Here is a 15,816-nt window from a genome sequence, read left to right on the forward strand (position 1 = left end):
GTACCATTTCTTATTTTGGTAAACACCTTGGTAAATAGGACATGAAAAAAAAATGGATGATATCCAATGATGCAGAATGACAGGGTATGTTCTGAATAAAAATATTAATGCTTAGTATAAAATTTTAATTAGAACTTGGAATTGCTTGTTCATCCTAAATGCAGAATGGATTCTAGATTTTTTTTTTTTAATTACATATTGGTTGGGATTAGGCTCGATGCATTCAGCAAAAACAAACAAGCAGTATCAGAAAAACCCAAAAACCTGAGGCTTAAATAGTAATGCTGAGATAAGGAATCTGAGGTATTCAGCCCAGGACTGGTGCAGCAGCTCCAATGCCTACAGGGTCTCAGACTTCAAGCTCCAGGCTTGACTGTCCCTCAGTGGGCCCTGGTAGTGATTCTTTTCAAGTTCTAGGTACTAAGAAATGGTTTAATAACAAGCTAAACTAAATAATCCTGGTTAAAAACCAAGTATCTCTTGGTCCATAAATTACATAATAAACTGGACCTTAGCTCAGCAATATTTGAAGTACAAAACAATGTTTAGCGTTTAAAATTTTATTTTAATAAACGAGGAATCATTTTATTTCTACTACAGAAGAATTATCATCAATTATTTGACATTTAATTTCATCAAGATAAATTAAGCTTTTGTATGGCTCACATACAATAGACTTCTGCAAAGCCAAGGACCTTACTGACTGCTGAACCTTTTCTGTTAAATGAGTTTAATTTTCACATGATCAACTGCTTTTATGGCTTATGTAATAATTGAACATTTTTTCAAAATCATTTAAAATGACTGAAAGACGAATGTTTGCAAAGTCTAAGAAGTAACAGAAATTCTATCAGTTAGAATTAGTACATTGCCCCCTTCAAGAAAAAACATTAATGGCTTGATCATTTTTGCCTATTCCATCACAACTGAGAAACTGAATTCACGTGGGATTCTTCTTTCAACTCTGCTAGCAAATTCTGAACTACTGAGAAGCTACCGACCAGTCCTGGTCTTACATTCACGTCCCACATCGCCATCATCCCGAGGTGAAGGCCTGATGTCTGGACACTGGGTGGCAGAGCTTCCTCGTGGCTGCTGATTACAAGGCTCCCCAGCTGGACCCTGCGGCCTGCCCCGCAATCCCACCTGCCCATGCACCCTGAGCTGCATCAGGTATGACAAGATCCGGATGGGAAGATGGAAAACTCAGCCAGAAACATTCTAAGAGTTCCAACCTTCCTTGGGCAGAGTACCAGGAAGCTTATACCTTTGAGACAGAATGCACACAGATCCAGTTCCTGGGGTACCGTACATTTATTTTAATTTAGGTTAAAAAAAAAAAGAGAGAGAGGATTATACCAAACACACCAACCTCTGCAGAATTACAGTTAAGCACATGCCACGGGAAAGACGTGTGTTCCGGCCACTCCCCAGTGCTCTGACAATCTCTCTTGGAAGGAGCTCACGAGCTGTAGTACTTGAGGAGATTCTCATCTGTAGGTTTTAGGATTTTCTTATCTGCCATATTCACCACCCATCCGGGAGCAAGACCAAAGAAAATCTGCCTTGGATCCTTTCGAGTACTGAGCATTTTGAAGAGTTCGTCTTTAGTGATATCAGGCAAAACATAACCGTACTTCCTGGCGAGCTCAAGCCTTGCTTCAGGAAATCGGGCAGGATCCGCCAGGTACCCGCGGTTCTTTGCATCAGTGTAGTATGGCACCAGCGCCTCGGGGGGGAGCATGCGCTTCGGGATGGGTTGTCCCCGGAGAAAGAACGGAACAGGTTTGCACAGAATTTCTAAAAAAAATTTTAAATTAAAAAAGAGAGATGCATGCTGTATAGCACTGGGAACTATATCTAGTCACTTATGATGGAGCATGATAATGTGAGAAAAAAAGAATGTTTGTATGTATGTGTGATTGCGTCACCTTGCTGTACAGAGAAAACTGACAGAACACTGTAAACCAGCTATAACAGAAAAAAATAAAAATCTTTTAAAAAAAGAGAGAGATGCAAATATTGGCTATATACTTAACAGTTTTCTTTCTTTTTTTTTTTTTTTTGTCTTTTTGTCTTTTTGTTGTTGTTGTTGCTATTTCTTGGGCCGCTCCCGCGGCATATGGAGGTTCCCAGGCTAGGGGTCTAATCGGAGCTGTAGCCACCGGCCTACGCCAGAGCCACAGCAACGTGGAATCCGAGCCGCGTCTGCAAGCTACACCGCAGCTCACGGCAACGCCGGATCGTTAACCCACTGAGCAAGGGCAGGGACCGAACCCGCAACCTCATGGTTCCTAGTCGGATTCGTTAACCACTGCGCCACGACGGGAACTCCAACAGTTTTCTTTTAATAATGATGTTCTTTTAATTATTAATTTTTAATATTTCTGAGAAGAACTTAATTCTAAAAATTTTTTTTTTATTAAATAGTCTTAAGTAAGCAAACAGAAACACTTGATTTTTCAAACATCTGCTCTTAAAAGTCAAAGTTACTCCTGGGTTATCAACAACTGGTGAATTTCTAAGCATGAAGAATGTTATATTTAAACCCCATATTTGGTGGGTTTTTTTTTTTTTAACCCAACTCCTTTTTATGACATACTGGCTAACATGACTTCATGTTAGAAGACAGCCCCACCAGCCACACTGCTAACAGAAAATCCCACAGCAGAAAACCAAGGTGTCTGAACAGCAAGTCAGTCCAAGAGCCGTGAGAGCATTTAAACCCTCGTGTGGCTGTCAGCTCAGGACCCAGAGAGGACAAGCTTACCCAAGCTTCTCGGGTCGTAGAAGGCCGTCGTGACAACACCCCCATTCTTCTCGATTGCAGCGATGGCCAGCTCTGAAGCCATCTGTACTTCAATATTGACTTTCGCCTTAAAGGTGTCGGCACCCTGTCACCCATCAAAACAAGGTCTGTGAGCACCTGGCTTGGAGGGCAGGCTTCTTTTCTCCTCCAGGGCGCCCCCAATGTAACAGCTGTTCCTCCCTTAAATACCTCTGCTTCCAGGTCCTATCAAACACCAAATTCTTCCACACTGAGGCCAACGTGTTTTACCAATATTCACTCCCTGAGCAGGGGTGATTAATAGATTTTATGTATTCGGCAGACACCAACACAAGCACCCATTCCCACCACTTTATTAGACTGTTTAATCCTCAAACAACCCTCAACTGACAGAATCAATGCTACACCATCACAGACACTGAAGAACAGAGAGGTGAAGCAACTTGCCCGAGATCGCAAAGCCAAGGAGTCTGGTGCAGCACCTGCGTTCCTAACCGTAACATTATGCGTGTGCTATAGATACAAACTCACCTTCCTGATCCATAAGAAGGCGAGAGGCCAAGGGACAGACGGTGAAAGAAGGGGGCAAGCGGGCAAGGACTAGCACAAGACGAAACAGCTGAACTTGGGCAGCTCAGTCCCTCCAGGGAAAGAGGCAGAGAGGGTAACAATAAAAACCTACTGAACTTTTTAAAGTCCTGGCTTTGATCACTTTAGTTAGAACATACAATATTTTACTTTAATTTCAAAAGAGATTCTGACAAAAATAGAAAGGCAGTGGCACTACCGGTTTTTTGGTAGTGATAAAAAATTTTTTTGCTATTTTAGTGTGGCTGAAACAAGCTGGCTCCCAATTTCAAAATATTCCACCAATTCTAAGACACATTTTCTCACATTTTCCCATCTATGATACCGGCAGGCATTTTATAATCAATGCCTTGAACTCAATAAACTAAGGTCTTGTCATATTATTTTATTTATTATTTATTTATTTATTTTGCTTTTTAGGGCCACACCTGGGGCATATGGAGGTTCCCAGGCTAGGAGTCTAATCAGAGCTGTAGCTGCCGGCCTACGCCACAGCCACATCAGATCCAAGCCACACCTTCGACCTACACCACAGCTCGCAGCAACGGGAACTCCCTTGTTTTATTATTCTAGATTGCCAATGTCTGTTTTAGTGGGCTCTTTAACCAATTCCCTATCATAGGGCACTGGAGTTAGTTTCTATATTCTCAGCATCAGGAGTATTTTTAGGAATGTCTTATTCTGTTGTTTTGAGAACATATTTTCCAAAATTGGTAATTTTATGCTGAGAGATCAAAACAGTTTTATTATCCACTACTTACTGCAAACCTGAAATCCAAAAAAGGTCAACCAATTTACAGAGCTATAAATGATGTGTAATACTTATTCAACCACCACCCCAGTGTGGATTTCAGAATGAGTTTTGCTAGTTTAATAGACACTTGCCTGAAAGCTGATGGGGTGTGCAGTTTAATGTCTGGTGAGGTCATGGGTTTTTCCATGTTAACCTACACCTTAGACACCGAAGCAGAATACTGGGGCTTAATTGTGTACTTGGTATTCTCTCTTCAAATAATTTTTTTTTTTTTTTTTTTTTTTTGGCTGACCCAAGGCATATGGAGTTCCCTGGCCATGAACCAGATCCAAGCTGCAGATACTCCAGGCCATAGCCGCAGCAATGCCAGATCCTTTAACCCACTGTGCTGGGCAGGCAATCAAACCTGCATCCTGGCACTGCAGAGACACTGCTGATCCCATTGTGCCACAGCAGGAACTCCCAAATCATTTTATTTGGAAAGGTTTTATCCATAAGTTTACTCTTCTGAAGGAATCTGCTCTTTTCCTGTAAACACAGGCTTCCCTCTAGTGGGCACGAAGTTACTTACACACACTTCCTTATATTACGCTACCAACTCATTAACAATGTACAGGTTCACTTGCTTATAAAACTCCTGGCCATTTTCTATGAATAGAAAACTCTTCAGTACAATTAGAACTGGATTTGAGGGAGTTCCCATGGTGGCTTAGCAGGTTAAGAACCTGACTACTAGTATCCATGAGGATGTGGGTTTGATCCCGCCTCGCTCAGTAGGTTAAAAGATCCAGTGTTGCCATGAGCTGTGGTGTAGGTTACAGACGTTCTGGTGTTGCTGTGGCTATGGTATAGGCCGGGAGCTACAGCTCCAATTTGACCCCTAGCCTGGACACCTCCATATGCTGCAGATGCGGCCCTTCAAAAAAATAAAAAATAAAATAAAATAAAAAGAACGTTCCTTTCTTCCATAAATATTAAGTGATTATCATGGCCAATAGTTCTAATACTGAAAATACAGCACCTGCTCTCAAAGAACGGATACTGCTGTCAGGAAAGCAATGAAAAGTAAATGCATTACTCATTCATAAGTGGCAGGTGTTCATATGTTCAAAGAAAAGCCCCCTGGGCATAGTAAGGCTGCTGCTTATGGCTGCTTTATAAAGGATGTCAGAAAGATCTTCCTATTGGGATGACATCTGAATGGAGGTCAAAGGGAGGGAGAGAGCAAGGAGAACAGACACAGAGAAGAGCATTCCAGGACCAGGGAATGGCCTGCCACTGTCCCACCGGAGAGAGCCAGCAGCTTTCTAAAACCACAACTGAGCAGAGCACAAGCGCCACCACATAATGGTTATCACAACTCAAAAGGGATCAAAATAAAGGCAGCAGCATGTGGACTGAATGGAAATCAGAAATAGGCTTCTATGTAATTCCAAAAACTTGAATCCAGACTTACCTCCTCTACCAGCTGGACACCATAATCCCTCTTAGATGGCTGGATGGTCACACCCCTGCCATTGACAAGCTGGGTTAAGTCAATAGGTTGTGTAGGATCAACTCGACCCAAGTCAATAAGATACTGCAGTCTATTGAGACTCAAAGGCTGATACTGGTGTCGGAAGCTGCAGAACAAGAAAGTTGAAAACGCAGTCAGACTTATCTTCCTGTGAGATCCAAGGCTTTGTCCTATGTTTTCCTCCCTCAATTTAGATGGTTTAATGAAACTCCTGAGTATACTATAAACATGTAATACTCCTTGAATTTTGGCAACAAAACAAAACCATTAAGTACTTACTTTGTTTCCTTAAAAATTACTGGCCTAAGCATTTACTTCACTCACACATATAAACAAATACTGAAAAATTTAACACACTATCTGAATTATTCACTAAAGGAATTCAGGGAGTTCCCGTCAGCTCAAGGGTAATAAACCTAACTAGTATCCATGAGGACACAGATTTGATCCCTGGCCTTGATCGGTGTGTCAAGGATCCAGCATTGCCATAAGCTGTGGTGTAGGTCAAAGACAAGGCTAGGGGAGTTCCCGTCGTGGCTCAGTGGTTGACGAATCCGACTAGGAACCATGGGGTTTCGGGTTCGATCCCTGTCCTTGCTCAAGTGGGTTGAGGATCCGGCATTGCCATGAGCTGTGGTGTAGGTCACAGATGCGGCTCGGATCCCGAGTTGCTGTGGCTCTGGCTGGCAGCTACGGCTCCGATTTGACCCCTAGCCTGGGAACATCCACATGCTGTGGGAGCGGCCCTAGAAAGGACAAAAAAAAAAAAAAAGAACTCAAAGTAATGGTAGTTATCATGTATTGGGTGATGATAGAGGACCAGATTTTTATATATATTGTTGTGCTAAACAACCTCAAGAGCAGGCTCTGTAAGTATCTCCATTTGGCAGGTCTGAGTGCAAAGTCTGGCTTTTTTTTCCCTACTAAATCAGGCTAAGTTTCATTACCAAAAGTGGGTCACAGCAACAGGAGCAAGTTTGCTTCAAGTGGATTTAAATTTCTACCAAGCTATTTTTAGGTGATTCTCAGTAAGAATTAGAGATTTTCAGGTTGAGAAGCAAAGCAAAGTTACCTATGTCCTTCATTAAAGCCATATTTTGGGATTCGAAGGTAGAATGGAGTCTGGCCTCCCTCAAAGCCCAATCGGGGCCGGGTTCCTCTCTGCCGTTCTCCCTTGTGGCCTCTGCCACATTTTCTGCCTCTTCTCCGACCTCTTGGTCGTCTTTCCTACAAGGAAAGAGGAATGTTTTATGATCCACACACGCATCTGTTTAAATCATATTTCACCTTTGTGCTGTATCTTTTGGTTATGCCCTTCATTCATCCAACCAGCTAGCAATAGCCAAATTTACAAGGTTCCAGACACCATCCTGGCTGCCCTGAAATCCAAATACTCAACACTAACAGCTTTGCCTCTGAAGACGTAGCTGATTCTTGCAACCAAGTTGTGTTTCAAAGGCAAAGTTCCAAGAATGAGATGAGAAAAAGGATTCTATGACAGGCGGGAATTGAAGAAAATTCTAGAATTAAACATCCACGACTAGCAAAATTTATGTAATATTCAAGTGCATTTATTTTGAAATTAATTGTAAATATGCCACTGTTGCCCATATATAGTATTTTATTTAACTTAATTTCCTGTCACTTCACGAAATCAAGGAGTTCTTAAAGTGACAGTACGTCCACTAACAGCTCAGAGATTTACAGAAGAAACATCGAACATAGTATCTTTCCTATAAAGATAAAGACACAATGGAAAAAACTTCATTAAAACCCGTCTTAACGAGACAGTCGTTTTTAACTCCTGCGATTTCGCTCCTCGATAGTAAAATAATTATGCTCTTAAACCCGAACCTTGCAGAGAACTGAAACCACGTGGTCAGGTTTTCCCACGTCACTCAAGGAGACCTGGGGCCCGGCAGCCCCTCCCTCCTCCCAGAGCCTATGGACTCACAACCCTCAGGACCCCGCCACCGCGCCGACATCCGCAGCCTTACCGGTTTCCTGGAGCCCGGGTTCGGCTTCAGGTTGGCCAGACTCACACGGGGAAGGGCTCGCAGCAGGTCCAGGGCCCGGGGCCCACCGCCCTGCACGGGGCCGCCCATAACCCGTGCCGCAAAAGCCGCAAGGGCGCCGATCCACGTGATCTGGGACGCTGCTTTACGGCCGCGGCACCGCCCCTGTCGTGCTGTCAGTCCGCTGCGCCGCTTGCCGCGGGGCACACCGGGAGCCGGCTCCGCGTTGGAGGCAGCACGTGTCTCCCCATGTCTACCTCGTAGCGGCGTGATCCGGCTTTGTTTTCAGTTGGTTGGGGCTGGGCTATTTCGAGAGGTCGTGCCCCGACCCCGGCTCTGAATGTGCAGCGTTCTCTTGCGCTGCACCAGGCAGGCACTGAAAACGCTGTGTGTAGGAGTCCCTGGCCTGTGCTGTCACAACGTCTGGTCCTTAGAAGCAGGGCTGTCTCTGAGCTCCAGGTGGAGTGCAGAATAAGATCACCTGGACGCTGAAGCACTAGCTTGCGCTGGGCCAGTTGTATACACTATGGCCTGAAAAAAAGTTGTGCAATGTAAAGGTTGGAAGTTAAGTTTTATTTGGGGCAAAATGACTATAAAGTCTGGGAAACAGCGTTTCAGGGACCTCTGAGGAACTGCTTTGAAGAGGTAGGGGGAAGGTCAGTGTATACGATTTTAGTGAAGGGGGTACGTGCAATCAAGCACACGTTTTGGCAGACGTTTCCTGCTAGTCATCAGGAACAAATACCATGGTTAATGACTTTACGGCTTTTCTAGACAGGAGATGTAAAAATTTGGGTTCATAAAATCCCCCGAAAATATCTATGTGAAAGTTGTTCTGCCAGTTTTTCCCAGAGCACATTTCTGATCTCCATGCTTTCAGTATGTGTTGAAGCTCAGCAGCTGCAGTGGCTACTAACAATCCTAGGAGAGACAGATGGCTAGTGCCAATTTTTAGTTGGCACCAGTGAGATAAGAATACCTGAGGTCTAGGTATTGCAATGGCTGGCTAGTAGCAACTGTGAAAAAGACTCAAAACCCTGCATCCAGTCTGAGTGCCTCTGTTATGCTTTGACTGAGTCACTGAGATACTAACTCAAAAGCTGTTAATAATGAAGGAGCCAGGCTGAGTGCTTGGTATGTCAGTCACGTGCTGATTCAGCCTCATTTTGTTCAACTAAACAACTCCTCGTGGGGTAGATGTTTTATCACCTTTGACAGACTTGGCAGGGTTGGTAGTTGGACTAAGATCTCAGCAAGCCGCAGAGACAAGATTTGTACTTTGGCTCCTATTACATAAGTAATATTTTTTTATAACATGAAGCTGAATATCTGCAGCACAAAATACGTAACATTTTCACTGAATAAAATATGAGCTTCCCTATTTTTGTCTTAAGTGAGTGTAATATAGACCATGCTTCTTTCTTTTTCTTCTAATTTTTTTTTTTTTTTTTTTTTTTTTTTTTGTTTCACTGTCTGGGGTGTTGTTCCTGCTGTTCCTGTTAGTGTAAGTAAGAAATAACTTTGTGGAGCACAGCTACTTCCTTTTTTTTTTTTAAGGCCGCATCTATGGCATATGGAAGTTCTCAGGCTAGGGGTCAAATTGGAGTTATAGCTGCCAGCCTATACCACAGCCACAGCAACACCAGATCCAAGCTGAGTCTGCAACCTGCACTACAGCTCACAGCAACACCAGATCCTTAACCCACTGAGTGAGGCCAGGGATCGAACTGCGTCCTCATGGATATTAGTTGGATTCATTGCCACAACAGGAACTCCACTACATCTATTTTTAAACCTTTAAGAAGTCATTTTAAATCAAGTATAAAAAAACTGCCAAAAAAGAAGAGTTTGCATTCTCTCCTTTATTTAAGCAATATTTATGAGCAAGATACTGAACTTGTTACTGAAAAACGTACAAAGATAAAGTCAAACAAGATCTTGCTCCCAGATTGTTTGAAATGAGGTAGAGGAGACTTTCCAAAATTGAGTATTTTTTAAAAGTTAAAAAAAAAAGTAAGCCTCTTATAGCTCTAATAACACAAATCAAGAAAAATACAGATATGTGAGTTCTATAAAACGATATGAAGATAAAGTCCAGACTCTATTTAAAAGTGTAGAAAAAATATGGTGGAAAAAAATAGAAGCTAGGTCCTGCCTTTAAGTGTTTTCAATTCAATATATTTCATCATCTTTTTGTTAAAAATTTCATACTTCTGGGAAGAAAATTGCAAAACATGTTGCAAAATACTGCCTACAGAAAGACACACCATATTTCCCCTTAATCAGAAAATCATTGTACTAAGTAATGAGCTCCTGGGTGAGTGTTAACGCCAATAATTTTTTTATCATTGAAAAATTTTATTGGATAAAAGAGATACAGGATATATAAAACAGCGTGCTGACTTCCAGGAAGTAGATTTTCTTTGTTGGCTAGGTTGTATAATGTTATTGGTGGGCATAGGTTAATAGTGGGAATAATAATAGTTCGCAGTTAATTGTAGGCTACCTGTTTGTTTATCCAGTAATGCAGCATGTTGCCCTAGCTTATAAAGCAGTCAAAATAATTTGGTGAGTCTCATCTCTGTTGTAAGAATGTAAATTAAGGGTGTGTGGTGAGTAAGTCATCGACCTTTAAGCCTATAGAAGTTTTACATCATTGTTATTAATGCAGGATAATTTTATTTTTTAGGGCCACGCTTGTAGCATATGGAAGTTCCCAGGCTAGGGGTCGAATCCAAGCTGCATCTTCGACCTACTCCACCAGCTTGTAGCAACACTGGATCCTTAGCCCACTAAGGCTGGTATTGGATACTATTCAGGTTCGGGTTCTTAATCAAACCACAATGGGAACTCCAGGATAATATTTATTAAGCATCCGCATGCTTGAAGTGTTGTGCTAGCCCCTGTTTAAATCACACTAAGAAAACCCTGTAATAAGAAGACATCTCAGCAACTACTTATTATGCATCCTGACTCCAGCCCTGGTCAGTAGCGACTCCTCATTGTAAAGGAATGAGGTGAACCCTATAAAGGTGGTGTAACTTCAAGTCCTTTGGGCAGGGCCTCTTTCTCCTACACTCCCAAATCAACTTCCCCACCTGTCTCGGTGCCTTGACAGTCTCTCAATACAGATTGATTTCTGGTGCCTCTCTTTCCCTATTGCCCACAACAACGAGACCTGTCTCTCTGATCCACAAACACCATGCTGGTTCAATCCATCTTCATCTTGCCTAGAACAGTGCTACAGTCCACTGACTGATCTGTTTTCATCTCCACTGTTGCCCCCTTCCAGTCCATCCTCCAAAAGTAGGCAGAGTCTCATTACCCTTCAGTGACTCCACATCGCACTGAGAATAACATACGAACTTCTTGCCGTGGCCTGTAAGAATTAGAACTGATTCCTTCCTGTCTCTCTGTCCTCAAAATGCTGGGATACTGCTGTGAATGAAATAGGCAGGTCTTCCCATGGGGTTTCCTGGGGTCTTTTTTTGGGGGGTAGGAGGGGGGAATACAATAAACAAGTACAAATAAATAAGGCCATTTCTGAGAGTAAGGAGCTCCATGAAGACAAACAAGGGATTGTGTTAGTGATTGGTATTTGTGGGGGCTTTTAGAGAGTGCCTCAGGATTGTCTCTGAAGGGACATTTGAGCTGAATGATACAAAGGAATTTTTAGCATTTTCTAAGTGAAAGTTTATTTCATGATTATATTATAACCCCACCAAGGATCAAGAATTGAAGTAGCACAAACTGTGATCTCTAATCACAGCAAAATTGAATTAGAAAATAGTAACAAAGATATCTGAAAAACTCCGTATATGTGGAATCTAAACATATTTCCAAATAATCTAGGAGATGAAGAAGAAATTACACAATAGATTTTAAAATATTTTGGGAGTTCCTGTTGTGGCTCAGTGGAAACAAATCTGATTAGCATCCATGAGGACACAGTTTCAATCCCTAGCCTCACTGAGTGGGTTAAGGCGCCAGCATTGCCATGAGCTGCGGTGTAGGTTGCAGACACGGTTCATCCTGCATTGCTGTGGCTGTGGCGTAGGCCAGCAGTTACAGCTCTGATTCGACCCCTAGCCTGGGAACCTCCATATGCTGCAGGTGAGGCCCTAAAAAGACTATATATATCTTTTGAACATAGATATCTTTTGAAGGTATATATTTTGAACAGAGTGAAAATGAAAGCATGACATCAAAATTTGTAAGATGTAGCTAAGCAGTTCTTAGAGGGAAATTTGCAACATTAAACTCTCATATTGGAAAAGAGAGTTCTCAAATCAATGGTTAAAGCTCAAGAAGCTAGAAGAAGAGCAAAATAGGCGTTCCCTGGTGGCCTAGCAGTTAAGGATCTGCGTTGTTACTGCTATGACTCTGGTCACTGCTGTGGCTCAGGCTTGACCCCCTGACCTGGGAAGTTCCGCATTCTGGGGACATGGCCAAAAAAAGAAGAGCAAAATAAATCCAAATAAGCAAGAAAAAGAAATGGAAGCAATCAAAATAATTTTTAAAAGAAAATAACCAAAAAAAGAAAACCAGTTAAACCAGAATGGTTTGTTTGAAATAAATAAAACTGATAAACTCGAGTAAGACCATAAGGATAAAAAGAAAAAAGACACAAACTGCTGTGTCAAAAGAGAGAGGAGACATCACTACAGATCCTTTGAACATTAAAAGTGATATGGAATCTAGTGGACACCTTTATGCCAGTAAACTCAGAGAAATACAAAAATTTTTTGAAAGACATAAACTATCCAAGCTGACTCAAAAATAATAAAGATAGGACTTTCAGAATGGTGTGGTAAGGAGCCTGGAAGAACATTTCTCCAATGAAACAATCTTTTCTTTTCTTTTTGACTGCACCCAGGTCACATGGAAGCGTGGGCATATGGAAGTTCCCGGGCCAGGGATCAAATCTGAGCCACAGCTGAAACCCATGCCATGGCTGCAGCAACACTGGTCCTCCTTAACCTACTGTGCCAGGCCAGGGATCAACCCCAAGCCTCAGCAGCAACTGCAGACACAGTGCCAGGTCTTCAACCCACTGCGCCACAGTGGGAACTCTAAAACAACTGTTTAAATGGTGAAAAATGGTACCAACTTTGGAACCAGGAATTTGGTGCTGCTCAAACAAGCATCTAAAATTGTAGAAATGGCTTTAGAACTGGCTAATTGATCGAGGCTGGAAGAGTTTTGAGGTACATGTTAGAAAAGGAAACAAAATTGAAGACTTTGAAATTTCTCAGCCTATCTATATTGCAAAAAAATGAAACAGATTTCTGGAGAGACCATCAAAGATGTGACTAGATGATTACTCAGTAGAGGGGCACAATAATATGTGTGAGCCGAAAGATGGAAGAATCAGAGAAGTGAAATATAGATTGATGGAGTTTATGCAATCTGAAAAGCAAAGGGAAAACAAGAAAGAAGAACAATGAGCAGGGCCTTAGAAAACTGTGGGACACCATTAGAAATACCAGCATTTGTGTAATGGAAGTAATAGAAGGACAGGAGAAAGAGGAGCAGAAAAATATTGACTCTGTAGTGACTGAAAACTTCCCAAATACTATAAAAGACTTTTCATATCCAAGAAGCTCAAAAAGTTCAGGGTGTTTGAAAGGACGTTTATATTTAGACACATGGTCAAATATTGAAAACTAAAGGTATGTATCCAAGGAATTGAGAGCAGGGACTCAGATATTTGTATGCCAATGTTCACTGCAGCATCATTCACAAAAACCAAAAGGTGAAAACAACCCAAGTGTCCATTAATGGATGACTGGATAAATAAAATTGAGTGTATACCTGCAAATTTATATATTATTCAATCATAGAAGGGAACGAAGATCTGATGCATGCCACAACATGGATGACCCCTGAAAATATTATGCTAAAGAAAATAAGTGAGACACAAAAGGACAAATACTGTATGAACCCTCTTATCTAAAATACCTAGAATAACCAAATTCATGAAGACGGTAGATTAGACATTACTAGAGGCTAAGGAGAGGGTAGAATGGAGAGTTCTTGCTTAATAAATAAAGAGTTTCTGTTTGGGGTGAAGAAAAAGTTTTGGAAATAGTGGTAAAGATTAAAAAACAATTAATGCTACCGAATTGCATACTTTTAAAATGGCTAGGAGTTCCTGCTGTAGCACATAGGTTAAAAACCTGACTGCAGTGCCTGGGGCCATTGCAGAGGTGCAGGTTTGATCCCAGGCCTGGTGCAGTGGGTTAAAAGATCTGGTGTCACTGGCTGCAGCTGCATGCATGTCATACCTGTGGCTCAAGTTCAACCCCAGGCCTGGGAACTTGCCTGGTGTGGCTATTAATACAAAAAACAACCCAGTATGAATAAGACCCCTACCTTCAGTATTCTGGTTATCATGTGAATTAAACTTATTTTTTTCTTTTTAGGGCCACAGGTGCAGCATATGGAGGTTCCCAGGCTAGGGGTCTACTCGTAACTGTAGCTGCTGGCCTACTCCACAGCCACAGCAACACCGGATCCTTAACCCACCGAGCGAGGCCAGGGATCGAACCTGCGTCCTCATGGATACTACTCAGATTCATTTCCGCTGAGCCACAACATGAACTCCTAAACTGGGTTTTTAAAGATCTTTGTTCACTAGCTTCCTTCCCTATCTTACACTAAACTCCCTAAGGATTATTTAGAAAAAAAAAAAAAAAAAAAAAAGTCAACAGAGTAAATTTAAAGATTGAATTGGCTTTATTCAACTTTTATGAATCAGGAAGCTGCCCATCCAGCTCTGAGGAGCAGTGCCAATGGAAGACCTGTAAAGAGCAAATTACCTCATTTTTTTAAGGGATGGAAGAGGTCTTATCAGGTTGATCTCCTCAATAGTGCTGATGGGGAAATTCCAGACTGACTTTAAATTTGCATTCCTAGCAGAGATTGAAACTGGGATAAGGTTAGGTGGTAAGCTTTGGTTAGATTACGATGTGGCCTTAGCACAAGTGACTCCATTTGGGGCCTGTTATCTCTCTTTTAACGGATTGTATATATCCTCTAAGGTTTTCCATTCTAACTGAAAACTGTCCCTTTGCCTTCTGGTTCTACAAGAATGAAGTCATTAGGCACCAAGGAATTCAGGGTGGAGATCAGGAATGAGACCCTCTGGGCTCTGGGAAAACAGGCAGCATGGCCTTCAGATAGATACTTTTCAGGTAAAAATGTTTATGAACCCAAACTCTTTTTTTGGGGGGGGGTTCTTTTGTCTTTTTAGGGCGGAACCTGCGGTATGTAGTTTCCCAGGCTAGGAGTCCAGTCGGAGCAGTAGGCACCAGCCTACATCTCAGCCACAGCAAATCGGGATCCCAGCTTCATCTGCGACCTACACCACAGCTCACCAGCAATGCAGGATCCTTAACCCACTGAGCGAGGCCAGGGATCCAACCCACGTCCTCGTGGAGGCTAGTCGGGTTTGCTAACCACTGAGCCACAAGGGAACTCCGTGAACCCAAACTCTTGCATCTTCCGATGTTTAGAGAAACACTAGAACCATTAAATACGATTATCTTCTCCCCCTGACTGGCAGCAAACTTGTACCAAGATGTGTGCTTGATGGCAGGTAAACCTGGGCCAAAATCATAGGTATAATGACACCCACCCCCCGCAACTTTTCAGGGCGGTCCGCGAGGGCCGGCTGAGGGGCCATCTCCCAGGCTATGGGCCACAGCCACTCCCCAGATAAAGCAGCGCTCAGACTGCGGGTTTTCCAGTGGAAGCTTGCCATCTCGGAAGGGCAGGGCATTTGGCCTTTGTGTTTCCGTCTTTCCTCTCCCAGGTCCTACCATGTGTTGATCAGCAAGGAGCGGCCGCTGTAGAAAAGGGGTCGTGCTGTCTGGAAGCTAAATCTGTACAATATCCGTCCATCAGTAAATTGCGGAAGCTCGGTGACAGCTGAGTGTTTCCTGCCCCAGCTGAAGTTTAAAGACGGAGGCGAATAACCATCCACCGCACTCTGGTGTGGCCCCCAGTGGAAAGATGCCGAAGCTTCCCAAGCCCAGTCCTTCTGGGCCCTTCCGGGAGTCACCTGGGCGGGAGAGGCCTGGCCAGACCGCGCGGCCCGGCCTGAGGGCGCGTTCTGGGCGGCGCACGGAGCATGCGCGCCCGCGGGCCAAGA

General features: G+C 42.9%; 1 protein-coding gene across 2 annotated transcripts; it reads right to left on the reverse strand.

Moving 5' to 3' along the window:
• On the reverse strand, window positions 1,285–15,806 carry MRPL15 (mitochondrial ribosomal protein L15). 2 transcript variants are annotated; one of them, XM_021088564.1, is made up of 6 exons: window positions 15,485–15,806; window positions 7,644–8,192; window positions 6,719–6,873; window positions 5,587–5,752; window positions 2,771–2,894; window positions 1,285–1,800 (listed from the first exon to the last, which is right to left on the reverse strand). In XM_021088564.1, exons 2-6 carry the CDS (start codon window positions 7,749–7,751, stop codon window positions 1,463–1,465), a joined length of 891 nt encoding a protein of 296 aa, XP_020944223.1. In that variant the 5' UTR covers window positions 7,752–8,192; window positions 15,485–15,806; the 3' UTR covers window positions 1,285–1,462. The 2 variants fall into 2 exon arrangements, with proteins under 2 accessions (XP_020944223.1, NP_001230457.1); NM_001243528.1 differs by lacking the exon at window positions 15,485–15,806 and having other exon boundaries at window positions 1,296–1,800; window positions 7,644–8,033.

This window comes from Sus scrofa, chromosome 4, assembly GCF_000003025.6.
Source record: "Sus scrofa isolate TJ Tabasco breed Duroc chromosome 4, Sscrofa11.1, whole genome shotgun sequence".
In the NCBI taxonomy this organism is placed as follows: Eukaryota; Metazoa; Chordata; class Mammalia; order Artiodactyla; family Suidae; genus Sus; species Sus scrofa.